The sequence below is a fragment of the Kwoniella mangroviensis genome (genome assembly GCF_000507465.2).
Source record: "Kwoniella mangroviensis CBS 8507 chromosome 1 map unlocalized Ctg01, whole genome shotgun sequence".
NCBI classification, from domain to species: domain Eukaryota; kingdom Fungi; phylum Basidiomycota; class Tremellomycetes; order Tremellales; family Cryptococcaceae; genus Kwoniella; species Kwoniella mangrovensis.
This window is the reverse complement of record NW_027062533.1, coordinates 1,462,675-1,488,753: the sequence shown is the minus strand read 5'-3', so window position 1 is coordinate 1,488,753 and position 26,079 is coordinate 1,462,675. Positions and strand designations below refer to the sequence as shown.

General features: G+C 44.9%; 13 protein-coding genes and 1 non-coding gene across 14 annotated transcripts; 5 read left to right on the top strand and 9 right to left on the bottom strand.

Annotated features, from left to right (window-relative positions):
* Window positions 1–163: 163 nt before the first annotated feature.
* On the bottom strand, window positions 164–1,079 carry I203_100560 (uncharacterized protein; the record flags this gene model as incomplete). The annotated part of the gene is made up of 3 exons (XM_019150387.2): window positions 164–397; window positions 466–829; window positions 931–1,079. 3 exons carry the CDS (start codon window positions 1,077–1,079, stop codon window positions 164–166), a joined length of 747 nt encoding a protein of 248 aa, XP_019000353.2.
* Window positions 1,080–1,721: 642 nt separating this feature from the next.
* On the bottom strand, window positions 1,722–2,612 carry I203_100559 (uncharacterized protein; the record flags this gene model as incomplete). Its single annotated transcript, XM_019150386.1, has 3 exons — window positions 1,722–1,979; window positions 2,044–2,404; window positions 2,476–2,612. The coding sequence occupies 3 exons, from the start codon at window positions 2,610–2,612 to the stop codon at window positions 1,722–1,724; spliced, it is 756 nt and encodes a 251-aa protein (XP_019000352.1).
* A 311-nt stretch (window positions 2,613–2,923) lies between these two features.
* On the bottom strand, window positions 2,924–3,899 carry I203_100558 (uncharacterized protein; the record flags this gene model as incomplete). The annotated part of the gene is made up of 4 exons (XM_019150385.1): window positions 2,924–2,943; window positions 3,024–3,240; window positions 3,310–3,676; window positions 3,763–3,899. 4 exons carry the CDS (start codon window positions 3,897–3,899, stop codon window positions 2,924–2,926), a joined length of 741 nt encoding a protein of 246 aa, XP_019000351.1.
* A 236-nt stretch (window positions 3,900–4,135) lies between these two features.
* I203_100557 (polynucleotide kinase 3'-phosphatase) lies at window positions 4,136–5,831 on the bottom strand (the record flags this gene model as incomplete). The annotated part of the gene is made up of 6 exons (XM_065516679.1): window positions 4,136–4,385; window positions 4,456–4,744; window positions 4,919–5,003; window positions 5,062–5,313; window positions 5,380–5,555; window positions 5,780–5,831. 6 exons carry the CDS (start codon window positions 5,829–5,831, stop codon window positions 4,136–4,138), a joined length of 1,104 nt encoding a protein of 367 aa, XP_065373497.1.
* A 218-nt stretch (window positions 5,832–6,049) lies between these two features.
* On the top strand, window positions 6,050–7,525 carry I203_100556 (anthranilate phosphoribosyltransferase; the record flags this gene model as incomplete). The annotated part of the gene is made up of 5 exons (XM_019150383.1): window positions 6,050–6,184; window positions 6,244–6,363; window positions 6,418–6,537; window positions 6,597–6,974; window positions 7,040–7,525. The coding sequence occupies 5 exons, from the start codon at window positions 6,050–6,052 to the stop codon at window positions 7,523–7,525; spliced, it is 1,239 nt and encodes a 412-aa protein (XP_019000349.1).
* A 208-nt stretch (window positions 7,526–7,733) lies between these two features.
* I203_100555 (uncharacterized protein) lies at window positions 7,734–9,631 on the bottom strand (the record flags this gene model as incomplete). The annotated part of the gene is made up of 4 exons (XM_065516678.1): window positions 7,734–7,842; window positions 7,904–8,491; window positions 8,560–9,339; window positions 9,399–9,631. 4 exons carry the CDS (start codon window positions 9,629–9,631, stop codon window positions 7,734–7,736), a joined length of 1,710 nt encoding a protein of 569 aa, XP_065373496.1.
* Window positions 9,632–11,015: 1,384 nt separating this feature from the next.
* Window positions 11,016–12,325, top strand: I203_100554 (uncharacterized protein; the record flags this gene model as incomplete). The annotated part of the gene is made up of 4 exons (XM_019150381.1): window positions 11,016–11,101; window positions 11,157–11,829; window positions 11,934–12,076; window positions 12,145–12,325. The coding sequence occupies 4 exons, from the start codon at window positions 11,016–11,018 to the stop codon at window positions 12,323–12,325; spliced, it is 1,083 nt and encodes a 360-aa protein (XP_019000347.1).
* Window positions 12,326–12,616: 291 nt separating this feature from the next.
* On the bottom strand, window positions 12,617–14,526 carry I203_100553 (uncharacterized protein; the record flags this gene model as incomplete). The annotated part of the gene is made up of 9 exons (XM_019150380.1): window positions 12,617–12,740; window positions 12,808–12,912; window positions 12,986–13,114; window positions 13,203–13,366; window positions 13,431–13,626; window positions 13,715–13,891; window positions 13,956–14,236; window positions 14,308–14,373; window positions 14,431–14,526. 9 exons carry the CDS (start codon window positions 14,524–14,526, stop codon window positions 12,617–12,619), a joined length of 1,338 nt encoding a protein of 445 aa, XP_019000346.1.
* Window positions 14,527–14,865: 339 nt separating this feature from the next.
* Window positions 14,866–16,404, top strand: I203_100552 (uncharacterized protein; the record flags this gene model as incomplete). Its single annotated transcript, XM_019150379.1, has 3 exons — window positions 14,866–15,089; window positions 15,150–15,603; window positions 15,670–16,404. The coding sequence occupies 3 exons, from the start codon at window positions 14,866–14,868 to the stop codon at window positions 16,402–16,404; spliced, it is 1,413 nt and encodes a 470-aa protein (XP_019000345.1).
* Window positions 16,405–16,588: 184 nt separating this feature from the next.
* I203_100551 (RuvB-like helicase 2) lies at window positions 16,589–18,607 on the bottom strand (the record flags this gene model as incomplete). The annotated part of the gene is made up of 9 exons (XM_019150378.2): window positions 16,589–16,880; window positions 16,952–17,190; window positions 17,260–17,478; window positions 17,604–17,804; window positions 17,867–17,989; window positions 18,066–18,136; window positions 18,210–18,407; window positions 18,483–18,543; window positions 18,605–18,607. The coding sequence occupies 9 exons, from the start codon at window positions 18,605–18,607 to the stop codon at window positions 16,589–16,591; spliced, it is 1,407 nt and encodes a 468-aa protein (XP_019000344.2).
* Window positions 18,608–18,924: 317 nt separating this feature from the next.
* Window positions 18,925–20,958, top strand: I203_100550 (uncharacterized protein; the record flags this gene model as incomplete). The annotated part of the gene is made up of 7 exons (XM_019150377.1): window positions 18,925–19,354; window positions 19,413–19,435; window positions 19,489–19,552; window positions 19,609–19,718; window positions 19,781–20,026; window positions 20,086–20,259; window positions 20,329–20,958. 7 exons carry the CDS (start codon window positions 18,925–18,927, stop codon window positions 20,956–20,958), a joined length of 1,677 nt encoding a protein of 558 aa, XP_019000343.1.
* Window positions 20,959–21,214: 256 nt separating this feature from the next.
* On the top strand, window positions 21,215–22,172 carry I203_100549 (uncharacterized protein; the record flags this gene model as incomplete). Its single annotated transcript, XM_065516677.1, has 3 exons — window positions 21,215–21,357; window positions 21,516–21,894; window positions 21,948–22,172. The coding sequence occupies 3 exons, from the start codon at window positions 21,215–21,217 to the stop codon at window positions 22,170–22,172; spliced, it is 747 nt and encodes a 248-aa protein (XP_065373495.1).
* Window positions 22,173–22,384: 212 nt separating this feature from the next.
* Window positions 22,385–22,502, bottom strand: I203_100548. Its single transcript, XR_002021915.2, has one exon. It is a non-coding gene; the product is annotated as a 5S ribosomal RNA (ribosomal RNA).
* A 334-nt stretch (window positions 22,503–22,836) lies between these two features.
* Window positions 22,837–25,468, bottom strand: I203_100547 (pre-mRNA-splicing factor CLF1; the record flags this gene model as incomplete). The annotated part of the gene is made up of 10 exons (XM_019150375.1): window positions 22,837–23,042; window positions 23,098–23,239; window positions 23,294–23,677; window positions 23,729–23,908; window positions 23,956–24,071; window positions 24,120–24,444; window positions 24,490–24,975; window positions 25,026–25,132; window positions 25,185–25,347; window positions 25,403–25,468. 10 exons carry the CDS (start codon window positions 25,466–25,468, stop codon window positions 22,837–22,839), a joined length of 2,175 nt encoding a protein of 724 aa, XP_019000341.1.
* Between the last annotated feature and the right edge of the window lie 611 nt (window positions 25,469–26,079).

Below are 26,079 nucleotides of genomic sequence, written 5' to 3'. Positions count from 1 at the left end.
CATATCATAAATCTGATCACACAAAACTACACGTTGAGGAGTAAGCGGTATCTACATGAGGCGAACATGGGTTTCGCACGGATGTGGGGGACGAGATCGGTAAGAACGTTATTCGATTTTGCCTAGTATGGTGATTTTGAAATCAGCTCGCTTTCCTTGCATTTCATACAGTGTACTCACCCATTTCTTTCATAATTTGTACGAAGCCGTCTGCCACCTTTTCTGCATCAGTTCCACCGTGTTTATTAGCTCGGAGCATGGCAAATAGGTATGCTTCCGGAATCATCTCGATCAACTCAATGCTCCATGAGCTCGGGTCTGTCCACCTGGCGTCGACTATATTTTCCAAGGTAGTGATCGGATTTCTAGCTTTTGCTTTCTCCTCCTCCGTGATAAGCTGAGCCCAAGTGAGCTTGTTAGCCTTTTTCCGACACAAATCACAATACACTGATGAAAGTAGCCCACCATCTTGTTTGCCGACCACGTCAGAGGCTTGCTATTCCGTAGGGCAAAGGCGACCACTTTTGGCGTGTCCAGTAAGCAGCCCAGGATAAATATATGGCATGATCCGAGGTCGATCTCATGGAACCATCGATATAGGGAAGCTGATATCATTCGGAGAACAGGTGCAGCATCGTATTTCTTGCAAAAGTCGATTAGGTCGCTGTACTCAGACAAGACTTCATTTTGTGTTGAGAGTTTCGGTGTTTGTCCCTGGCATGTCTGCAGGAACAGAGACACAGTCGAGGATCGCTCGATGGTCTCATCGCTGAGATCAATGTTACGATCGGAATTGTCTCCGATGATCAGCATATCTCGAAAAACGATACTGCCCCCAATAGACCCACAAGAACGTCAGCTCATAGTCCTTTCCACCATTCATGTGAGAATTTTTCCTGACCTGTTTGCCATTAGCATGTAGCTATGAACCTTGAACTCGACCCATCAGAAGATATGAGAGTCGCATCTGCGTCGGAATCTTGGTAATTTCTGTTGTAGTCGTTGATTGCAGGGTAATTCCTTGCTCTTTTTGAGGAGGATTCGGTGTCGCTTGAAGGTGAACCTCGTTTGGAGGACATGATGGACGAGATAATAGGTGTCTCAACAAGACTCCCGATGTATCGGTTAGAGTATAGAAAGAACACAAGTGAAGGTTGCTGTTTGGGTATTTTGATAGAGATGAATGAGAGATCAAGAAGCAAAGAAATGAGTAGGTTACGTATAAACCAATCCCGAGCTGTAGTCAAATTTCGCCGACGCACAGACATCATGATCTGTAGTGGATCGGGAAGAGCATTGTCTCTCAGCAAATTGTTGAGTATCACACAACTTGACACTCCAGCCTCACGTTACTATAGGCGAACGGCCACCACTGTAAGTTATGAGCTCAAGAAAGACCCTTTCACTTACCAACAGCAAGTAGACTTGCTGCGATTCCTACTTGCTGCGATTCATTATCCGTTCTTCAGACAAAACAGAAATTCAATTTCTCCTTCTTTCTTCCCTGTCTTGCCGATTGTTGAGTATAGTGTCTTTCAGTACTGTTTCACCATTCGCATACCACTTGAATCAGTACTCATCCGAGGTATCTGAAGTTGCTCCCTTCACGGTCAATCCATCACGTTCGTGGCATACATACTGGACAGTTTGAAGCACTATAATAAATCGAAAGGCCAAACTCCACTAACGTCCTGCCACAGAACATTGGCTCATGTACAGTATCAACATGTCGAGTCACCATTGACCATCTTAAATATTCTTTCGAAATCTTCGGCTATCTTCTTCCAATCTGTCTTACTCAGCTCCCCGTCTTTGATCTTACCCCATGTGGCTCGAACCAGTGGAAATTTCCAAGCATCTGGTATGTCTACAAAATCGTGATAAGTGAGCCCACTTGGATCCAGAGCACTACACCCAATAACACTACTGATAACAGCAGTACGGTCTTTGGATTTCGTCTTTTCCGCTTCTGTTATATCCTTCGTGGCATGCACATCAGCAATCCGTGGATGAGCATCATCACCACCTCGATTCGCAACTCACCATGGATGTCTCTGACCATTGCCAGTTACCAGCATGAGTTATACCATATATCGCTAATTTTGGCTGATTCAAAGAATAGCCTAGCACAAAGACATTTCTGGGACACAGACAATCCTCGATGTACCATTTATAGACCAGGGCCTCTAGATGCGCAAGTACACCTGGACATTCGTACTTGTTGCACAAATTGATCAACTTCTGATAAGGTGTATGCTCTTTCGTTGCGGGCGCTGGCAATGATTTACCGTAACAAAAATAGAGAAATTTTCCGATAGTCGAGGCATCTTCAAAACTTTCATCCGTGAGACAAAGCTCCTCATTTTGTCCTTTACCGATAGCCATCATATCACAGAACACAGCGCTGGTCAATCGAGATCAGTGATCAATGTCACAATGTGGACAGCCTCAAGTCTTTTGAAAGGATCCTCTTACCTGACGGCCATTAGGTGGAATCGATGAATTTTAAAAGTCACATCATCGCTAGTCCGGATGGTCACATCGGAATCCTCGAATTGAAAATCTCGACTATGATCGTCGAACAATATCTGATTCTTGGTTTTGTCGGTCATTCTGATTACATGTGATAACTCTTTTTTGGCAGTGAGAGATACAGAAGAACAGAAGGATGAAGGCAATGATCAAGTATACTTATTCATACTGCGCACTTGTAGCTGTTGATAAGGTTGGACCCAGTCTCAGGTATCGTACACCGTTGACGAATCAGTATAATGACTCATCCGGAATACACAATATTCACATCATTCAATATGGCCTCTTCCAGATTAAATACGACTGTATAGTCAAGCTGTACGTTGCCACTGAGTCTGCATACAGGACTACATACATATCATCCCTTTCACGATCTGACGCACCTCGATACCTAGTTGGCCTCTTCCAGCGCTATTTACATCATACATTTCAGCCTCGTAAACACCCTCGACTTCCAAGACAATCCAGTCTGCACAGAAAGGAAGACTTACTGAGGTCTTTCATGATCTTTTCGAATTCTGCGGCCAACAGTTTATAATCTACCCTTGGTTTGTTAGGTTGCATTACGATCTCTTTAGCTCTCATGAATCCAAATATATATTCGTGCGAGAGTCTTCGAAAGTCGTTGAGAGGCCATCCTGCTACATCTGTAGTGTTCTCTCCTTTGAGACCTTGTGATAGGAGCGCTTGACGGGACTCCATGCCCTCCTATGTTGTGACCTAGCGGTCAGATGGCCCGGCTTCCTAGACGATGTAGCGAACGATAGCGAGACTCACAGATGGACCTGTCCAAGTACGACGGCAGGCCATAGCATGCTTCAGGGATGTGGTGGCTATCTCGTACTCATCTAATTGCGATGCAAGTAAAAAATAACCATCTGACTCGAATTTTTCGCTAGCTGCCCAGAGTCGAAAGCAAGTAGTCAAGTGTTGCTTCGCGGCGGGCGCATCGTATTTATCGATCAGCCTCAGGAGTTCTTCATGATTCCTTTTCAGATCCCATCCACTCGAGGGTTCGGCAAGCTTGATTCCATATAGTATTTGTAGGAACATGCAGAGTATCCGACCGATCTCTTGGGTTTTGTCGGTGAGTTCCAGTGTGTCACCGTTGTTCCCGCTTTCGAACATGACTTGGAACACAGAGCTATGCATGATGAAGTCAGCATCAGTCGGCATTGTCTACCTCTATATGTCAATCTAACGATTTCAGGAGAACTGGGATCGCTTTACCTCGCAGCCTTCAATTTCCAAGTGTGAATTTTGAATACGACACCATCTGCAGACACCAATCGAAGGTCCGAGTCATCAAACTGGAATGATCTGTTGTATTCGTTGACTATGATCGGTTTTTCTTCTTCATCAAGCATCTTGCTATACGTCTTTGATCATGAACAAGAATGGCAGAAAAAAGTCTCTGTTACCTTCAGATATATGGTGAAAGCAAGAACGCGTCAGAGCCTTCGGGAAGAGATGGCCTCCCAAACTGAAAGCAGGGTGTACGACGGGTACCTAGACATGTTTATGAAGTTCATGATTGTATGTTCCCTCAATCTAAAATTACAACACGTACTCTTCAGTGTCATGCTACAAGCCAGCGTAAGCCTTATCTTTTAGGTTCTAACATATACATATCCCATTTCCTTCTTTGCTCTTCCGAACCTTCAAAATGGAAGTTGACTCCTCTAATTTCATCAAACCCTTCATCTATCGAGGGTTTCTCAAAAGCACCTGCGTAGCTGTTAAACGCCAAAGTAGGTAATAGCGTACGAGTAGGTTCGTCGGGTGGTCCATAACATGCTCTATATACGTTATTGTGCTTGGCAAGTTCCAATGGACACAAGAAGTGAAACAACCTACAAAGTCCATTCCAATTAGCATTTGCACCTTCACGCCTTTCAACGTCGAGGTATAATTCGTACGCACCTGATAGGAATTTTCAACTTCATTGCCAACCTTATCCAATGAGCTCTAGTCTCCCTATTACGATTCGTATTATCCACCACGACCTTTTTCCCCGCCGTCAAAAAGTGTTCGGCGATCCTCAAGCATCTATCTCTTGTACCTAACAGATCTTGATTGATATGCTCGTAGCCTTCTGGAGCGAAATGTTTACGGAAGAAAGACGATTTGCCAGAAGCGGGCGGACCAACGAAAAGGACGATTTCTAGCGTCGGACGAGTGATTGGAGTATGCGATGGGACGATGTGAGGAACTGTCCTAGGTTATGTGAGCGGGCGGGGTAACAGATAGTTGTGATGTTGTGGGTAGATTGGGGAAAGACCACGATAGGAAAGGTAGGAGGAGCGGCCAAGAGGTAGAAGTGAAGAGGACAGAGGGTACAAGACCAGCATGAAGAGAAGGGGTCGAATGCGACATATATACTTACGAGATGCAAGATTACCAAGTTTCGCGGGTCTGAAGCCATTGGGAGGTTCGGGAAAATGTGGACGAGGATGTTTAAGGAAGTGTTCCTATAGAAATGTATCAGTACTATTCGTTTCGACAAATGAGATGTGACACTGGACCTACCTCAGGAGTCACAAACCTCAATCCAACATTCAAAGCAAATTTATAATCCGTATCACCATGATCTTTCCCTTGCGACCCTTTAGCAGCTCTACCAGCAGCGTCACCTACAAATACCGAATTCTCGAGATCTATCTCTAACCCTCTATCTCTATATATCTTTTCTACTGCTTCATACATTCCTACATTAGGTTTTCGATATACGTCTGACTTTGATAATGCTCCTAATATACGTATCGGTACTTCTTTCGGTGACTTTCCTCGGACTTATATCAGCCTAAAACCTGTACTGTGTCCGCAAAGGGTTGTACTTGTACTTACCTTCTTGGCGATCAAGGAGAGTTTAGCTCTCCATTCCAATTTTATCTTCTCCCTCGGATCACCTTGATTCGAAATGACTATCAGATGTCTCCCTTCTTCATGTTCTTTCTTGAGTAATTCGGGTACAGAAGAATGCCACCATACCCAATCATCTCGATTTTTCGGAAACTGAGCTCCTGATTTGGGCTTGATGAGAGTTCCGTCAAGATCATAGAAGGATACGGCTACTTTGTTGTACCCATTACTCGGTGAGGAGGAGGACAAGAAGGGATCGAGGTGGGTGAAATGGACCAATGTAGGAGGAGAAGGTTGGAATACGCCCAACGGCTTTTGAGCAGCACCAGTGAAGAATGGGTGGGCTATGATAGTCAGCTATACCCTGTTGACATGATAAACTCACGCTTCTTCGCCGGTGGTTCTGGCCCCTCAGCAGCCCTCTTGACTGCCGGCATCTTACTGCTCTGACCCAGATGATAGCTGTATGTAATGTAAGGACAAGCACAGACGCGTTCAATGTCATCATTTAGGTGTTTGTCACTGTCAACGGGATCAAATGATTCAACTCACTCGAGCGAACATGACTCAATCGTGCCTGATGTTAATCGGGGATGAATTCCATATCTTCCACTCCTTTCTCTTTCTCCTTCTCATAATTCCCATATAATTCAACATGTCATCCCAGTACACACCAGAGACCTTCAAGGTCCTCCTCAAGAAGCTCGTCCAGACGCCTGACGACTTTACTCCGGAAGATTGCGCTCAGTGCTTCCGACATCTATGTGTTCAAGGTGCTAGCGAAGCGCAGGTGAGCAAGGTGTTCTTTGGACGTCGAGGTTGCACATCGCTAACTTGTCATTGTTACAGGCCGGCGCTTTCCTTACCGCTCTCACTCTCTCCGGTCTCGAGTCCTCTCCCGACATCGTAGCTGCTTGTGCCAGTGTACTTCGAGAACATGCAGTCTCGGTGACAGACTTGATACCAGAGGTCAAGGATCAGCACGGACATGGGATGTGGGATTATAGGGATTCAGATAAAGAGGGTGATGGGTATGCCGGATTAGTAGACATAGTGGGGACTGGTGGAGATGGTTGGGACACATATAACGTATCTACCACCGCTGCTGTGGTAGTCGCAGGTGCCGGCGTGAGAGTAGCAAAGGTGAGTTAGCTAAATAAATCATGCCGACTACCCAGCTGATATTCTTGCTCGTCCTGCAGCACGGCTCAAAAGCAGCTACTTCGACCTCTGGCTCGGCCGACCTACTTCTCTCGCTTGACTGTCGATTGGCTTTCCCAGTATCAGAAGTACATACTTTCCTTGAGCACTCGCCGTTCCTCTTCCTCTTCGCTCCCCACTATCATCCATCATTAGCTCACATCGCTCCTATCCGACGTAATCTCAACTTCCGGACGATATTCAATGTCCTAGGACCTTTGATAAATCCGGCAAGACCTCAGAGAATGTTACTTGGTGTAGCTAAGCAGGAATTAGGCGATACCTTTGCCGAAGTATTGAGATTGCTGAATGTCGAAAGGGCTTTGGTGGTTTGTGGAAAGGAGGGTTTAGATGAGATCAGTCCGGCTGGCGAGACTTGGGTGAGCTTATGATCATCTCGACGATAATCACTGCGTCAAAATGTCCGCTAATTTGATTTGCATAGACCTGGTGGTTGGAGAACGGCCAAATTACCAAAGGTTCCATTCACCCTACTGAAGATTTCGGACTACCCCTTCATTCCCTTTCTTCCGTTAGAGGATCGACCCCCGATCTAAATGCATTAACCTTCCAATCCATCATGTCCAATTCCCCTGCACCGCCTCATCTCTCCTCTCCTGCCAGTGCAGACTCGCCATCGCTGGATACCATACGCGACTACGTGTTGCTCAACGCTGCTGCTTTACTGCACGTATCGGGCAAAGCAAAATCATGGAAAGAAGGCGTAGAAATTGCTCGAGAGACGATAGAGTCTGGGGGAGCGTTGGCTGCGTTCGAAGGGTTTAGAGATGCCAGTAAGAAAGCTATGGGCGAGCACGTCAATGAGATGGCTGTGGAGGATGATGGTGGTATAGCAGCGAAGAACGGGTTCGTTAAAGCTTGGTTGAAAGAGAGGGGCAGGAAGAGGGCGGACTCGACGAGACAGGAGTAAAGGAGTAGGAGCATAGAAGTGATATATGCATAGAGTATTTTCAGTGCTACTCGGAATTCCTGACGGTTACAACAGTACTGATCATCATGCTAACAATGGGTCGATTGGGCTAAAATATCGTCCATACATATCGATTCAATTGATTATGAATATATGCTACAATGGTATGACGTATACTAAGTAAGAAAAGTCCATGAATGTCCAAAGTCTACAATAAAACCTTCTCAATCAGATCTTTCACTTCATCCCAGAAACCCTCTACTACCCCAGCGGGGAAACCGTTCTTATCGTAACCCAAAGAGAACCACAATTTACCACTGAGAACAACCATCAAATCAGCACCGTGCTCAATTGTGGGAAATATCGTATCGTACTTACGCGAAAGTATATGCAAACAGTAACAAACCACTTTGACGCTGTCTCGAGCCAGTAGTCAAGCTTGTCAATTGGATCGAAGGGAATTCGGAATGCTTGTACATTCCATCCAAATTTCCCAACATTGATAATCCCATTAAAGCTTTCTGCGATACCTTTCGTTCTTCGGGAATGATAGGGGTATTGTCGGGGGTGGGTAACTGTAGAGCTTGAGGTGTCTTTTTCTTTTGCTGAGGTTGTATCTCGGACTGAGTGGCTTCCACATCTAGACCTAAACCCAAGCCAGGGTTTGATCTAGCTTTCATCTCTTCCTCATCATCGATTTTTGCCCATTTGACTGCCCTTTCTCTCCTCACGATAGAGGTATTTTGACTTCTGCTAACTACGAAAGGTGATTTAACAGCTTTGATAGTTTGCTGCTTGGTCATCCTTGCTCTGTGCCAGAACAGCTCTTCGGTGGAGATAGTAGATGGTATGAGAGTGGGTAAGACGATATTGAAGTATCCTACGGCCAAGTGGAAGAAACTCTCTTTGGCGGTTGACGAAGACGCAAGCATGTTAGGACGTAAATTCAACGCGGAGTAAATCAAACTGACAAGTATGCCCTCGTCAGCCTTTCCACAGATAACAATCGATATTTGGAGGGGAGGGCAACTTACCAAGGGTCAATCCTGTCACTATCTGTTCGCTTGGCCCAAGCTAAATTACAAAGTGCAAAGACCGCATGGGCAATCGTCACTCCATTCTTCTTACAATTGCCTAAAATCACTCTCGTCTTGTCCTTGTCGTACGAAATGGTCGGTACGATCGTATGCCTTTGTAATTTCTCTTTGGGTGATCCGAAAGATTGTCCACCGATCAATTTGGCATCAGATCTTTTGAGCTCTTCTTTCCCCACGGCACTTGCTAATTTACTCTTGCTGGGGGGTAATCGATCTTCCAAGCTTCTCGGTATCTCCACAGCTTCCTCGGGATCCAACTTTTCGCTGATCTTTCTTGAGATATCTTGAGTGGTGAGATCGGATCCAAGAAGAGCGTAAAATTCATTCATAAAGCTATGTAAAGCCATTCCATCTCCCAAGTAATGGGTAGCACATAACATAATTTCGTATTCCCCCTTTGCCTCTGCAGAGATGGATGTTGTAGGAGCCTTAACGACAAGATAGCCTAGTCTGTAATTTGATAATGTCCTAGGACCGTTGAGATACGTATCGATTATATCCCTTTGGTCATTCAAGAACGAGAATCGATCAGAAGCGATCGAAAGAGCTTCGATGGTGTTTCTGGGTCTGCAGGGGACGAAGGACATATCTTCGTAATCTTCGAATTTTACGGTAGAAGATAATAACGGGTGCAAGAGGAGTTGGTACGCCCAGATATGTAAGATTCTCGAAGGTGACATCTGTGAAGATGAAGCGAGTAGTGTATGGTGGACATACCTACAAGAATAATTATCAGTAGATCATTCCAAAGGTGATGAAAGTGAAAAACCGCTTACATGTCATTCACCCCGTCCCCTCTCGAAGGGAGATAATACGATATCTCATTATCACTCAATTTCCTACCTTGTTCCTCACTCGTTCGATGATCCAGCTCAGGCGTCTGAGGTGGTGTGAGCAATGCTTTGGCTGCGATAGCATTGGGATGAACAGGGAATTGGACTTTAGAAGTGAGGATGGGTAACGAAGAGTCCGTCAAGGGAGTGTAAGGTGGGGTAAGAGGTAAAGCCATTGTTTTTGAGTCTGAGTCCAGGAATCTGAAGAGGTGGACAAACAATGGAAGAAGAAATGAATCTACCGTTCTACCAGACTGGATATCAGGTTGATTATGAAGATATATCTACGCTCTGATTTATTTGCTTTCCCCATTCCGCTTTAAAGATTGTCTTTAGAGCAGTGCACTTCTCGAATTCCTTTCGCTGACCTAAGGAGCAAGCTGTGTCCGCAAACATGTTTCACATGTCATACTTCCCGAGTACGAATAGTGCGATCTAATCTTCATCCTATCCTGACCTGTCCTGCGATCAGGATACAAAGAAGGTGACGTTGTATCACGTCTGGAAATAGATTTCTTCAGCTGTACGACAATTTTCAACCTTTCAAACTTTTTCGCATCGCGAGTAACGTTGCGTCATCTTCGCCAGGGCTATCTCTTCTATGGGGTACTTCCTGGGGCAGCTAAGCGCAGAACCAATGCAGTCAAACACAAAAGCTGTGATACCTGTGACTACGAGTAACTACATCTTGTCGTCATTTTTGTGAAGGCTTTTCTTCCCGTGGATTATGCATCGTACTCGTAAATGGTTGCGAGGTGGTTGTATGACGGGTAGACTAATCTCCCGATTATACCTTGATTCCTATCTTTTTATCTCGTTGTCTCGGATCATTCCCAAAGGAATGGTATGTAACTTTCAGGGCATAAGTGCGTAATCCGTTCCCGCTATTCTGAGATCCTTCCAAGTCACTGAGAAATCCCATCCTACGGGAGTGCTCTTCATCCTGAAAATCATCATCATACATACTTATACACAAGGATGACAACTTGAACGCCTTAACGCCTCTGAACGCGATGACGGACACATGTCTTCCAGTCCACGTACGGTACAGGTACAGTTCGAGGTTCTACCGTACCGTACCGTACCATCTACTGATTTGTTTCGGGTGATGAGACGAAAGAAAGCAAGGAATTTCGGATCAATATCAAATTTAGTACTGAAAGGAATTTATGTGAGCTTGATTTGCTGTATCACACGACTACAGGATCCTGGAGATGACATACCAAGATGAAGATGACGAAGAGCTGAGAGAACAGGATTATTTTTGAAACATCTCGGTCTAACAAGGCGCTGCGGGAGATTTCATAGTTCTGTTTAACACTGTCTTTACTTGTTACTTTGCGGAGAGGAATATACATTGTATTACCTTGATTCACACCGCTGTTCGCTTCCGAATGTGTCCTGCGAACCTTTGACCCACCGGACCCACAACTAGTGTTATAGATGTCATTGGGGACCATTATAAAAGGTTTCTCTATATCATATATCTACTGATCGGACAAGATCTTTCGATTGTCAAAGCACCTTCATTTACATTGGGTTAATTTCGAATTCCGCACCATGGCACCTAACGATCCTCCTCCAGCATGGAAAGTAGCAGGTGTAGTAGGGTTTTACATGACCGTCGCTCTGGTGATGGTGATGACGTGAGTGACTTCCATTCCTAGTCGATCCATTAGTAGCTAACATTCAACTGTAAAGTAACAAATGGGTTTTATCCACCTCATCTCTACCCCTTACCTTCCTTCTTCTTCAACTCTCCACCTCAGTACTTCTCCTTCATCTTCTCCCATTATGCTACGACTACGTCCCACCCCGGTGGACCCGCTCGACCATTCTTGCCGTCCTGCCCGTCTCAATCGTCAATGTCGTCGGACTAATGTTTAACATCTACTGCCTCAAACTCGTCGACGCATCCTACTTCCAAGTAGCCAGAGGTCTCACTCTCCCTATGACCGTAGTTCTCCAAGCGCTTATGAACGGTATGAGACCTTCGGCATGGACGATCGGTGCATGTGGCTTGGTAATGTGGGGATTCACATATTCGTTCTTACCTATCCCTGGACTTTCCCCGACTCCCACAGTCAACATTTACGGTGTGATGGAAGATACCCGACGAATGGAAGCCCCAATGGCTGGTATGATGCTTGGTGTAGCTTCTGCTGCTATGGTAGCTGTACATGCCATATTAGTCAAACAAGCCTTGAAAAAAGTTGAGGGTCATACGTTAGATTTGGCATATTGGCAAAATGCCTTATCGGCATTGGCATTGATACCTGGCATTATCTTTTCAGGAGAGATAGGCGATTTCGTAGATATGGTTATTGGGAAAGAAGGGGATGGAAGAGCTTTCATCATTGGAAGTGGGGTCACTGTGAGTCGATAATTCCTTTCATCTAAAAATAATCTCAACTTTTATCTCAAACAGCTTTTTTGGGCATACATGAATCGTGGCTGATGAAGTTTCGCTATGAATAGGGAGTCGTCGGTTTCCTCATTTGTTTAGCGGGATTACTCTCCATCAAAGTCACCTCACCCGTTACGCACATGTTCAGCTCAGCTATGAGATCAGTCTTGCAAACGATGTTGGGTGTTTACATATTTGGTGATATTCTGAATGCGTAGGTGTCATCTTATAGACTTTAAGAGCAATTCGAGTAGAGTTGCATGCTAATCGGATTGACCATAGTTCCCGAATCATGTCGATAGTCCTCATCATCATCGGTTCATGCGTGTACACATGGAACCAATCTCGTGGTAGTCTCCCTAAATCACCGGTGCAAGAAGATAGGAAGAGACTGTTGACTGGTCAAGAGAAGACTAGTTATAATTATGCGGCTGATCCTGAGAAAGGTGAAAGGAAAGATTAAAGTGTACCTAAAACTCAGTGAATTGACGAGGGTAGACAGAGTGGGGGCAATGTTTTCTTATATTTCTGGACAATCGAAATGATTTCATTATTTTGGACAATTATCAGTAGAATAGATGACCATATAAATTATTATGTATCTTCAGAGCAGACTGAATCATCATGTATCGAATTGAGCATCAATTCCTCTTCGTGACCGTCGGCTCAAAATCGCATAGGGCGATAGGCAATGCAGACTGCAAAACAAATTCTATACATGCGTACAACTCGACATTTTCTCACTGTTAACAATTTACTTGGTCCAATGTTGTGACATCAATCGTTGGACAGTCATCAAAGCTTGATATCTGACATCGGCGTTTTCGTGTCCCATGAGTTCCATGACTTTGGTTTTCCCATTGAAATTGTCGATTGTCCTATCCATGACGAAAACAATGAGCCTCATATTCATTCTAGGTACAGCCTGTAAATTGTGAAACTCACTTCTTAGACTTGTCACCACCCCATTTTATAAATTGGCCAATATCGTGCAAAGCAACAGCTAGTACCAAAGGATCTTTTGAGGTAGTCAACAACTCGATCAATCGTCTGCAATAGAATCGTAAAATCATATATTAGTCAGATCCACATTGAACTTTGTTTCAAATGACTATCAACTCACCTGATAGCTTTACCATCTGACTCCTGACCGATCCTCATACCATTCTCTTTCCAGAAATCCTCGGTCTCATGTGCAGGTGACCAGACCAAGTGACCCGATTCAAGTTCTGAGATGTACTCGTCGTACGTGCTTTATGAATTCATAATGAATTCATAGATTCAGCTCTTTAACAATGTATAGCATGATTTGATAATAAAAATCAGGTTTGTCAACTCACCTTAATCCATCCAAACGAGTCTTCAACTCCTCCTTCAGATAATCCAGATCCTCCACGATCTCCTCATCGGACCATTTACGCGATTGAAGCGATACCACGAATGGTAAGAGTTTAGCTACGAACATGGAAGGTAAATTTTGGGAAGGCGCGATAGCAAGTAGATTCTATGTGAGAGATCTAGATCAGCCATCTGTGACTGTGATTCCTTATCGTCCTCTAAGAACTTACTCTCAAAGTAGCAACAACGACTCTTTGAACTTTCTCTTTGACCGCCCCTTTGGCAACATTGGTCAAAATCGCTACGATATCAAACTTCTTATCTAATCCTTCTGCGGCGGTCTGCTCGAAGGAAAGTTGCCAGATACTGGTTATAGCCCAATATTGAGCTTGGGGGTTTGGGTTGGTTTTAAGGGATTTAAAGAGGCTGAGCGATGAACGCGCGTCAGTAATCGAAAGGACATTGATGATGGTACATGACGGCGGTGATGCGTAACTGCTAATGGTAAACGTACCCAGAAATGCAGCTCTCCTCGTCCCATACGGCTTGTCTAAATTGCTTTCTACCTAGTATAGCGCTCAATACTTGAGCGGCTACTTCCCATAATGGTTGTCTAGTACCATTCAGCAAAGTTTGGAGTGAACCGAGTAAGGTGGAGATGAGGGATTGAGGAAACAGTTTGGGATCGGTCCTATTCACTCATATATGTGAGCTCTCCCATCTCGAGTCAGTTGATTTAGAAACGGGGGACGAACGCTATGAGCAAAGCCAAGATCCTCAATGAACCCAATACAGCAAACTCCTCTTCCATAGATAAACATTTGACCAGCGGTCCATAAGGATCTTCGGGGGTTTCCGTTGACGATAAGTTGTGATACAATGAGATAGTTGATGGATCAGATTGTAACATATCGTTGATCGATACTAGGACAGCTTGGACTGTGTCGACCCTTTGTAATTTTCTGAGCAGGTCGATGTACAGTTTGGCATATTGTTGACCTTGAGTTGCAAATACCGTCGAACGTTGACCTTGGGGCTATACAATGAATGTTTTACAGAATAGTTAGATACACGTTGATTGCATGGGAGGGAGTAGAGGGAGCGTACCAGCTTGTTCAATGATTTAAGAAGAGACAACTCGTCAGCTGAGAGTAGTTTCGCTCGTTGATATCCCTATTTTAGTTTAGACGTCAGCATTGATAGCAACCAACGAAGCGGACCAGTACACACCTCCCATGGGACAGGCTTCGAGTTGATCTTGTTGCACTGATCGTCCAGGTAAGGGGAGAAGAAAGGTGGTGGGATTGGAGCTACGGCGGCTGTCATCGTGGTCGCTCTTCTTCCTATGGCTACAGGTGGGCGTATACAAGTTTGACCGAGCGATGAGATATAGCTTGATATCAGCAATAAAGGAAAAGGAGCACAAGTAGATGCATCCATCTTCACATCTCATTCACACTTGGCTCGTCATTCATCCATTCATCAGTCCGTGGTAGCTTTGATTACGTAACTCGGGGCACGTGGGCCATCTCAACCTATTTTATATTGCTTCAACTAACACTCGCCACCCAACAGCTCATTAACTCAGTCTGACAGCACAACACTTTTCTCTCCCTTCTCTCTCTTCCTCATTGCCAACAAAAGGGATAAGCACTTTTCGCTACGATGTCCCAGCCCATCTCATTCACCGTCAGACCCCCCGCTTCCGCTTCCTATCGGCCTTCGCCGTTAGGTAATGGTTCTTCGAGGGGTGCACCTTCCAGGAGGTTGTTCGAGCAGAATGGACATGACGAAGAGAGTGATGAGGAGGACCATCATAGCGGAAGTCGGAGATCAAGCAAACCGAGGGATGAGAAGATAGAAGGTTTTGGGAAAGGTAGAGCACTAGGGTATGTCAATTCCCATCATGCACAAGGTCATAGGCTAATCAAAAAGAATTATTACTATAGTGGAGAGAAACCTTCTGGACCGTTGGTGATACCTGCTCTACCCAATAAGGACTGGCGAGCACACTCATCTTCCAATAGAGTCCCTTCTTACCGACCCGAAGCTAGAGATCCTAATGAAGAGGTTGAAACTCACGAGAGAACGGGTGATGGACCTCAGAAATCCGGTCTAAGGAACGTAGCCAGACCAATCGAGATTGAACCTATGGGTGAAGAAGGTGAAGAAGATGTCAAACCTGATATTAAAACAGAACCAGAAGTGGCATCAAGCTCGGGAGCAGAAGTCAAAATTCAACCATTAACATTGGAAGAACAAGCTTTGCAAGCGATCCTTAAAGGAGAAGTAAAGATGGAGAGTGAACAAGAAAGATTACGGCGAGAATTAGTCATTGGTGGACCAAATCCTCTGACTGAAGAGGAAGCTCTGAAAAGAGACATAGACGAACTACCTGAAATGGTTAGTCTTAGTCACCCACAAACTCATACCAGTAGTGAAGCTGATATGTACGATACAAATGTTCAGTCAACAGCGGAAGATTATGCTGCCATACCAGTATCAGCCTTTGGAGAAGCCATGGCTAGAGGGATGGGATGGAATCCCAATTCAAGCGATCGAACGAAAATCCACGAACCGAAATTACGTCCTGCTCTCTTGGGTCTAGGTGCTACTGCCTTGGTACAAAAACCCCCACCACCCAGCAGGAACGGTAGTTCCTCGTCGAAGAAACCACAGGTCACTAAGAGGGATAGTATGAAGTATAACCTGGGCGATTCATTGATTAAGAAAGAAAGAAATGGAGAAAATGGATCTTCGGGAGTTAGTACGCCGGTTAATGGAAGTAGCAGACGACCTAGTCCAGAGTCGGATGGTAGTTATGCGAAGAGAAGGAGGGAAGATGATCATGATAGGTATAGTAAGAGTACGAGGTATGAAACGGATGAGGAAAGAGCGAGAAGGAAAGCCAAGGAGAGAGAGCGAGAGTATGAGACTGATGAAGAGAGGGCAAGGAGAAAGGCAAAAGAGAGGGAAAGGGATTACGAGACTGAGGAGGAGAGGGCCAAGAGGAAGGCTAAGGAAAGGGAAAGAAGAGAAGGATACGACAGTGATCGTGCGAGAGATGAGAAGGCTGATAGAAGGTATAGGGACGATAGGGATCGAAGGGATAGAGATTATGGAGATAGACGGGATAGGGATAGGGACGATAGGAACAGGAGAGATAGGTACGATAGGGATGGGGATAGAAGACGTGATCGATAGACTTATACGTTGTATCTTGAAACATATCGTGACTTGGAGAAAAACTGAATCTCATGATCTAGAAATAAATGTATCATGTAATATGTAACTTGTCAACTAAGAGCCATAGATAAGTTATACATGCAAATTTCCTTTGGGTTGATCTTCAACCTGTGCACAATATAGTCTACTTGAGCGTATGTATCTATTGCCCATCGATCTGCATTCCGTTTCCATTTGCTCCAATCTCCTCTTCAGTCTCTCCAAACATCATTCCACTGGTTTCTTTGGCATACTGGGCGGATCTCTCGACATCACAGAAATACTTGTACGCCAATCTAACATCCTGGATATCTACCGTGTTTGATTTTCTACGTTGAGCAATCAGATTGGATGGCGCGATGAGATTCAAGGCGTATCGAAGTGATGTCTGGGTGCCCATCGTTGATAAGAGATCGGTTGATTCGGTGGAAAGTTTGACATCTTCTTCTTCGGCTCTGGGATTCATGTAAAACCGGAATTAGCTCATCATCGAAGACACGCAAGAATCACTCAAAAGAATGCTCACCTGATCTTGACAATCTCTCTTATCTCATCCTCCTCATACTTCTTCGTACTTATGATCAACATCCTATCTAACAGATCCGCAGGTATACCGTGTGGTGATTTATACTTTGTTCCTCTAATCCTGGTTATACCTCGGTTCGAAGCCATCACTACTAAAGGTGCTAGTTCGTTTTCGAGAGCTCTATTGAGGAAAGAGAAACATTCTATATCTAACATGTGAACTTCGTCTATGAACAGGACCTATGGATTCATCAAAATAAGATTAGAATTGTGGATCCATACAATTTTGTCAACGAGGATCTCACTCACACCTGGCACGATTTCAGCTTTACCTTCTTCTCTCCATTCCGCTACTTTCCCATTGATCTGGTCTCTCAATTCAGGCTTGATCTCTCCAGTATCACCAGCAAACAAAGCTAAGAAACCTTGTGTACGAGAGTTGATCACGTCGATTTCGTGTAAAGAGACAGTGTGAACGACTTCTTTTCGCGTTTGCAATTCTCCATCTGGACATGCTACGAAACGGGTCTATAAGAAGGTGTAACCCAAATAGAATTAGCATCATATTATACGGAAGTCCACTTGCCCTGGATGAGGTCTCCGACTTCGCCGACACTTGTATGAGTCATAAGAGTAACGGAAGAAACACTTACATCAGCTCCCATGGCATCATAATCCTTTGCCCGTCCGAAACTTCTTCCCAATTTCGAGATTCTTCCCGAAGCTTTATCTATACTGATCACATCTCCAGCTAGAACTTTTTCTTTCTGTAATTGATCGATCATCTTGGTTCCCAGATCATATACCGTCTCCATATCAGTGGTTTTAAGGGTTAATCGTCCGGTTTTAGTTGCCTGCACAAGAAGAAGGTGAGCTACTCTGGACGATATTCTCCAGTGATTTCAGGATGACTTACCCCAGTGATACTTCTGTCAACTTGAATCTCAACCACTTCACCCTGTATCAACTCTGTTTCTTCCTTTATCCTTACACCGATGGATCGTCTAAATGCTTGAGTAAGAGACTCGGTCTTTGACATCTGTGAGCAGTAGACAACATCGTATATCAGCTCCGGTCAGAAGATAGATGACAGATTTAGCTGAAGTAAGATTCACCTCCAGTGAGAACACCTCGGATGCAGTCAACATGACGAAAGGAACGTCCGAGCCTAGATTCTGAGCCATACCTAATTCAACAATATCCACGAAGTCAATATCACTCTGCTAGATTGAGGAATGAAAGTGGAGAGTTGCACTCACCCATTGCCAAAGCCGTCTTACCGGTACTTGGAGGACCAGCCATCAATATAGCTCTACCTGCTATCCTACCCTCTTGTACCATCTTCAATATGACTCCAGCAGCCTTTCGCGCTTTTCCTTGACCTATCATTCCCTGTGAGTTGGCTCGAGGTTCGAGATTCGAGTCGAGACCTAGCCCATGGATGTGGGAGTGTGCGCCTGTTTGTTCACTGCATCAGCTCAATCCTGGAAGAATGCAATTGCCAGCTGACGAGAGGAAACTGGATGACTGACCGATTCTTTCCATCTTGGTGACATCTCGAATGGAGGAAGATTGGAGGGATATGTTGGCGGCCTGAGGAGACCGTGTCAATTTTTTCGTATATAGGAGATATTATACGGAGAGCTGCGCTCACCATCCTGACTACTTGCCAATCTCGATGTTGAACTACTGTGAATGTTGCGAGCAGATGCAATCAAGAATACGAAGATATCGATAGCAAAAGCTCACAACAAAGACATCAGTAGATCTTCGGTGCAGGCGTGTTAAATGGTAAGATCAAATAAGTTTCACCATACCCTCACCAGTAATTTCCACCTCGGATGATCCACTCTCAATGATCCCATCTCACATCTCACATCTCACATCGCACTACCTATCACGACAGTCAGCAACAAGTATCATTTCTTGACACATCTTTCCATCCCCACAACAGCAACCGAGAGCTGGGGCAAGATGGACGAAGCTACTTTACACGATCTGGATGCGGAACTACGAGCCATCCGACTGGACGACGGTCCGCGACTACAGCCTCTCCGACTGGACAAGATGTTCCTCCGTGCCAGACAATGGCACGCTGCAAATCCTAGATCATACGCTTCGGAATCTCTCTACAGACCTCCCACTCCACCCAAGTCAGCTCCAATCTATCCCTTGCCTAAGCCTCTCCTGTCGCAATCCAAGCCCCAAGCAAAGGGTAAAGAGCGGGAGGGGAAGGAAGAGGGTGTATCACCTTTATCGGCGTTGTTTGATTATCCAGAATTAATACCACTAGTCCTGGACAGCTTCGATCAGCCTCGCGATCTGGCTAGGATATCGAGAGTGAGTAAGGAATGGAATAGGATAGCAAGGAAAAAGCTGTACAAGCATATATGGGTGAGACCTTGTATGTGATCCAAGTCCAACCAAGAATTAAGAGCCGAGCTGATGGGCTGGGCAAATAGGGGAGGACGGTTGTCATTTCAAGGTATGTCAGTCGGGCAGATCTAGGCATCCGCATACAACTGATAGTATCAATAGCTCGTACTGCTATTTGATACGTTACATAAACATCCTGAGTTATGTAGGATGGTGAACCGCCTAGGTGAGTTATGGTGGCCATGTCGTTGAAACAGGAAAGCTGATAATGTCGACGCCCAGACGTCCGGTTTTTCCCACTTGCGGCGAGGGGTGAAGAGAGATCGGAAATGGATGATCAAGTACAGAAAGCGATGGGAGAGATGGACAATCTAGAGTCGCTGGTCTGGACTGTACGTATCCCTCGTCCATGACTTCTGATGATTCCGCTGAATCTGGCGATGACACATCGCAGCGAGATCGGTCCATCAACCCGTCATTGTTCGAACGCATAGCCGATCTCTCCCATCTACGCTCCCTGGAAATTTCAGGTCACTCGTATAGATATTACGACCCGACTTTATTGGGTACAATGCCTGCACTGGAAGATCTGAGAATCATGATGCCTGATCCAAACCTCAAATCGAAATTGGTCGATGTCGTCAGATCCCTTGCAGCTAGACCTATAGGAGGCTTGAGAGGCTTAGGTATAATATGTCAGGTCAGTAGTTCTCATGTTGGTCATTCGGTGTTTCTGACTGACTATCGCGACCCATGCAGAGCTCAAGCTTGATCGACGATGCTATACTGAAAACCATCGCTTCAGATCTTAATAAGCTGAAGAGATTGACTCTTTGGGGATGCACAAGAGTGACCACAGATGGGGTCTTCAGTATACTACAGACGGCAGGTGACGAAGTGGAAGAATTGTCGCTGGATGCATTAACTCATTCTGTAAGCTCACCAACCCGTCAGGTATTTGAGGGATACTAGCTCACGTCGAAAGCCTTATCGTCGTAACAGGGTTTGATGGATCTATCAAACTCACCCAGCTTACCGAGACTGAGAACACTCTCATTATCGATAACCGTCCCTCATCAAGATCATAAAGAAATGGGCCATACCATCTCATTCTTTGAATTACCTATACTTCCCTCTTGCCCTTCTCTAGAATCATTACATTTCACTCTTTCCGCCTCACAGCTGTTCTTACCTCTGGGAGCATATCAGCAATTTCACGAACAGATTCAACATCCCGAGAAAATACGTAAATTATCATTGATCAATTCAGTCATTGCCACCGATACATTTGAATTCATCTTGGAAGAGTACAAATCACTAGAGGAATTGTATATATCGGTCAATTCGAAGACGACCATCATTGATTCACAGGGATTGATAGAGAATGGACAAGGTCTGGAAATACTTCACGTGAATGGTCCAGAGAGATGGGGACCTAATTCCGACGATTTGAAGGTAATTGCTGAGAGACTGAAAGGCCTTCAGCAGGTAGGGTCGGGAAATAGAGTATATGAAGTGCACAGGACATTAACAGAGGAGATAGATGGAAATGGGAATTTTGTTGAAGACACTCAACTAAGTAGGTGGTCAAAGAGTTGGATACCGGGTTATTTCCAAGTGTGGAGAGCGTAGGTGTATATTGCGTGCTTGTACTGTACTTCTTAATATGTGTGAGATTTTGTATCTATTGTCCAGCTTTAAACGTTGAAAGTAGGATGATGTTAGCTCGACTTACGCTGATGTAGTCGTAATATCCATACCATCCGAATGAATTTCTTTTACGAACCTAAAGTTTCCTCATACTAAATACGATAGCTACTGTAAAGCCTTATCATCATCTCAAATGTTCTCCCCAAAAGTGCTTTACTTACTACATACGAAGAAAACGATGTCTGCAATCCAAGAGGTAGAAAAACAGCTTGTTATCAACGAGTACAACAAACTGTTTCAATTCAACGATTCCGATCTGACCCTGATCTCTTCAGATGGTGTCCAGTTCAAGATCCACAAATGTAAGCTGCAGTCATTCAGGTGAGATAGAATCACACGTTACATTGCACCTTTGCATCTCTGCCCAAGCAATTTCCAGATTCCCGAATTTCTAAATTTTCATCTCCATCTCTACTCGTGTAATGTGAATGTCATACTGTGACTCACTAAACAGACCTCGGATTGTTTCCGATTGTCAGTCCTGTATTTCAAGGCATGTTTGAAGCAGGAGATCAAGACAATACAAGTACAGGCAAAGGTAGAATACAACTTACCGATGATACTCTCGAAAACGGTAAGATCATCTCAGTGTTATTGCGAATCATCTATGGCATCAAGTTGGACCCACCTTCGGATTGGCTGGAATTGCACAATAAATATGAACCGCTTGTCAAACTTGTCGATAAATATGATATTATCATCGCCAGGGAACATCTCTGTACTTGTTTTACTCTTTGGGCAATGACCAGCGAATATTTGACCCATCGATATTTGCTACTTGGATCGCAGTTGAATCGACATGAGCTGGTTATTGCAGCTTTGAAGAACAATACCGCTTCGACGTGGCAAGCCTCAACGGTTAGTTACAACTGTACAATCCACCGTCGCCATGCTGACTTAGTGTCCTGTAGGACAATCTCAGAAGACGAGAAGCTCTAGTTAAATATCATATCAAAGGCGAGAACACTCTGAATCTTGCTTCTTGGTCTTTAAAGCATATCCGATCTATGTCAACAGATCATATTTTCCTTTGGCTAAGGGCCAGAGAGAATGTCTTGGGAAGTGCGAAACCCAGGATTGACTATAAAGCGATTGGTACGGAGTTCGAGAAACTATTGAACGATCTTAGTAAGTGAAGCCATCCCATCGCCACATATTGTACCTACCTCGGTAGCGTGACAAAGTCCATCGATGATCTCTATCTAATTAGTTATTTTGCATGTGCAATGTGATAGATAGTGAGACCGATAAAACTACAGACTGAATAAAATTCTTTATCGCGTGTACAAATTATATGTGTTACGTGTATGTATGGATTTGTCAATTTTATGTATACAAAAAGAAACGAAACTACAGCAGCACTCGGTATTCCCAAGTTGTCCCCAACCTTGGTACTAATCGAGCGATACGTGGCTTCACTTCGCAAAGCTGACGGGATACGGTACTTTCCACGTTCGATGGCCGTAGACATCAACTTCCTCGTAGAGATGGTTCAGATCTGTCAAGAATGAGGGAGCATTGGTCGTATGAATCGTTGCCGAGCCAAAAACTACAGCACCTGAGATTCCCAAGTCGTCCCCGATCTTGGTACTGATCAGGCGATATCCAACTTAACTTCACAGATCTGACGGGATGTGGTGTTTTCTAGATTCAGTGGCCGTAGCTGATTATTCCAAATTCATCCATGATAACATCATGATCAAGCACTCGTTCACGAGTAGGAGCCACCAAAGAATGGCGATCGCACCAACTCATTTCATGTTATTCCGATACATACTCGTGATACTGACGTACAAACTTCTAATCGTCCTCATCCATTGCCTCTGCATCTTTCTCCCCTTCATCTTCATCTTCTTCCTCATCGGAATCTGAAGGTAAGTCGTACGATAGACCACCTTCTCCCTCGTCTCCACCACGTTGAGCAGCCCACTGTTGAGCAGCTTGGAAGAATCTGAAAGATGTAGGGTTGGCATCTCTCTCGTCGTCGGGGAAGATAAGATCCCAGTCTGCAATCAATAAAGTCAGCATTAGATATCTCTCAAAGGGCTTGAGATCACTTACATTCTTCGAGCGTATCGCTGCCATCTTCCGCCTTTCTCCATCTCTTTCGAGTAGTAGGCATCATCTCTTCCACCTTTGCCAGATCTTCGGGAGAACCATGTTGTTCCTCGAACGATTTCCACGATTCCAACAAAAGTGCACGCTACGTGGTAATATCAGCATACAACACCTTGTCAGCTGACAAAGCTTCACTTACATCCTCCTTCTCTCCCTTCGCTCTGAGATCCTTGTATCCTCTTGCAAAGACAGCTCTTGCTAATTCAGGATCACCAGCTTCACCCTCAATCTCATTCCCATCTTCATCCTCTCCACCACCAAGTACAGATACTTCCATGAGCGCGTACGAGATGTACACCTTGACATGCGAGGTACGTTCGAGCAATCTCTCGTACAATGACCTGGCACGTTCTCTTTCTCCTTCTCCAGACTCGAAGTCGATGTATGCTTTCCACACAATCTCGGGCATATCCAAAGCTTGCTGTACGGCAAGTTCGAAGATAGCTCGAACTCGCTCGAAGTCTTCCACGGCGGATTCGACTTGAGTCCACTGGATCCAGGCGGAACTGAGAGACGGGTCGTACTGTAGGCTTGTCAGTACGCGTGTGTCCGGTATATGCATTTTCAAACTTACAGTAAGGAACTTCTCGTAGAGCGTTCGCACACGATCGAACTCTCTCAATCTCATTTCCAGCTCAATATATCCTGAGAAAAGCTTTGGCTTTGGGCACATCCCTATACCAGCACCTAGTACTTTTCGGGCAGCTGTGACGTCTAATTGTCGAGTCTCGAAGTAGGCGTATGCAAGCCATAGCTACGAGGAGTCAGCACCTAGTCGACTGCAGAGGAGAGACAACTCACCTTGGCAAACGTAAACGTTTTATGTGGTACTAGCTTGATCGCGGCTTTGTATACATCTCTAGCTCGACCAAAGTCCTTCGTGTCAATTTCCTCGAAAGCGGCATATTGCAACCATACTGTGACAAATTAGCAGGTGATCGATCAGGCGCAAGGGGTTCACTCACGATAGATATACCTTCGCCAATATCGCTTCTCCAGAGCAGGCGGTACATTCGCTACCGCCCTCTCATACACCTCTCGTACTCTAGTAGGCTCCACATCCTCTCCATCTTCCTTATCCGCTCGATATGCATCTTCTTCCAGCCTAGCCAATGAGAACCAGGCATCGTAATTCGTTCCATCGTATGCAAGTTCCTCCTCATACTGTATACGACGTTTCCCAAGAACAGTCAGTTCTACTTTAGCACGATCACCATGTTGTTTCTCAAACTTGGTGTACGCCGCGTACAAGCTTGCAGATTTTGATCGGGGAAGTCGTGCCAGGGCGAACTAAACGGGTGTTAGCGATAAACTACTGGATTGAATTGGACTTACCTTGTAAATCACTCTTGCCCTCTCATACTCCTTCAACCTAGTCTCCATCCTTGCAAAAGCCGCAAACACCTGTTGCGCTTTCTCCACCTGTTCCTCTTCATCTCCAAAGAACTCTAAAGCCGTTTGGAATACTTCTCTAGCTTTATCAGGTTGACCTCTATCTTCCTCAAATTTGGCCCATATCACCCAATTCTTCGGTATCGGTCTAACCCCAATCCATCTCTCATAAATTGCCGAAGCTCTATCTAGCTCGTTATACCTTTCTTCTAACTTGATGTAACTCTGCCAAGCCTTGTCATTCGGTTCCCACTGCATCCATCGTTCGAATATTTGTCTAGCACCGGGGACGTTGAGCAGTAATTCTTCGAGATAGACGTATTTGTACCATAACGCGTCGACTCGGGGTAACAGTGTGACAGCTCTGTCGTACAAGTTTCGTGCGTGATTGATATTACGTGCTTTCAATTCCATATCAGTGTATTTGAGCTACACATAATCGTTAGCAAAAATCTTCCACGGAAAAGAGTAGAGCACACCCATAACTCAGTAGACCTAGGATCAACATCCAAAGCACGCTCAAATACCGATCTAGCCCTTTCGAATTCATTCTGACTCGATTCCCATTGAGCATATTTGATCCAAGCTATAAGCGAACTCAGCACAAAGCTCTTTCCGAATGAGGAGGATCGACATACCTCTTATACTATCTCTGGAATATCTGATCCTCCCTTCAAATTCGTTTCTTTTCCTTCCTTGGAACTCTGAGAGTTCCTCTAAATCCTGAACCCTCTGCTTTGGCGCTTGGATGGAAGGTTCTTGTCTCTCTTGGGCTTCTCGCAAAAGTTGCTCGGCGGTGATCTAACGCCTCATGTCAGTACACAACGCTATCAGGAACTGAATAAGATCAACTCACTTGAACTGCCGCTGGAGCTCTGTTCTTCACTCTCGGTGCTCGGTCACGAGCGTCTCTGCCGGACATTGTGGGTTTATACGATGATGATTGAGCTGTGAAATTGAGTACAGATGTATATGACAACTTGTCTTGCTGATTGGGTTGAATCCGAGCATTGCAAAGTGAGGTGAATTGGCCATGATGGTCAGAATGGCGGCGAGCTCCGGGATTTATGGTCATGAGCTGAGTGTGGCACTTCCTGCATGTTCTCGGGAAGGACATGCGACGATGTTGCAGCTTTCTCATAGTTGCATCATTTTTCCCCCCCATGTCCTAGCGTTTTCCCGCGTATACATCGTGTTGGAGCTGAACCACCTTGTTTGATATGATGTTACAACCATCCTCCTTACGCAGTACGACCTGCCCGACGATCTGCTGCATAACCTTTTTCTCAATACTCGGTTCTGGTCTGGACAGTCACTTAAGTCAAAATTTTGTGAAGGTGAAAGTCCCAAAGAAGGGGAAAAGTTCAGAGATCATAATCGAACTCACCAGAGGCGACGTCAGGGTATTGGTCGTTATCTCAGTACGGCACCACCTGCATAGTTTTGGAAAGAGAGATGTGATCATCGACTCAGTTGTACGCATCAAGCGCTCCAATTGTTATGGCAGGCATATATCTTGTGCCTCGTCTTCAC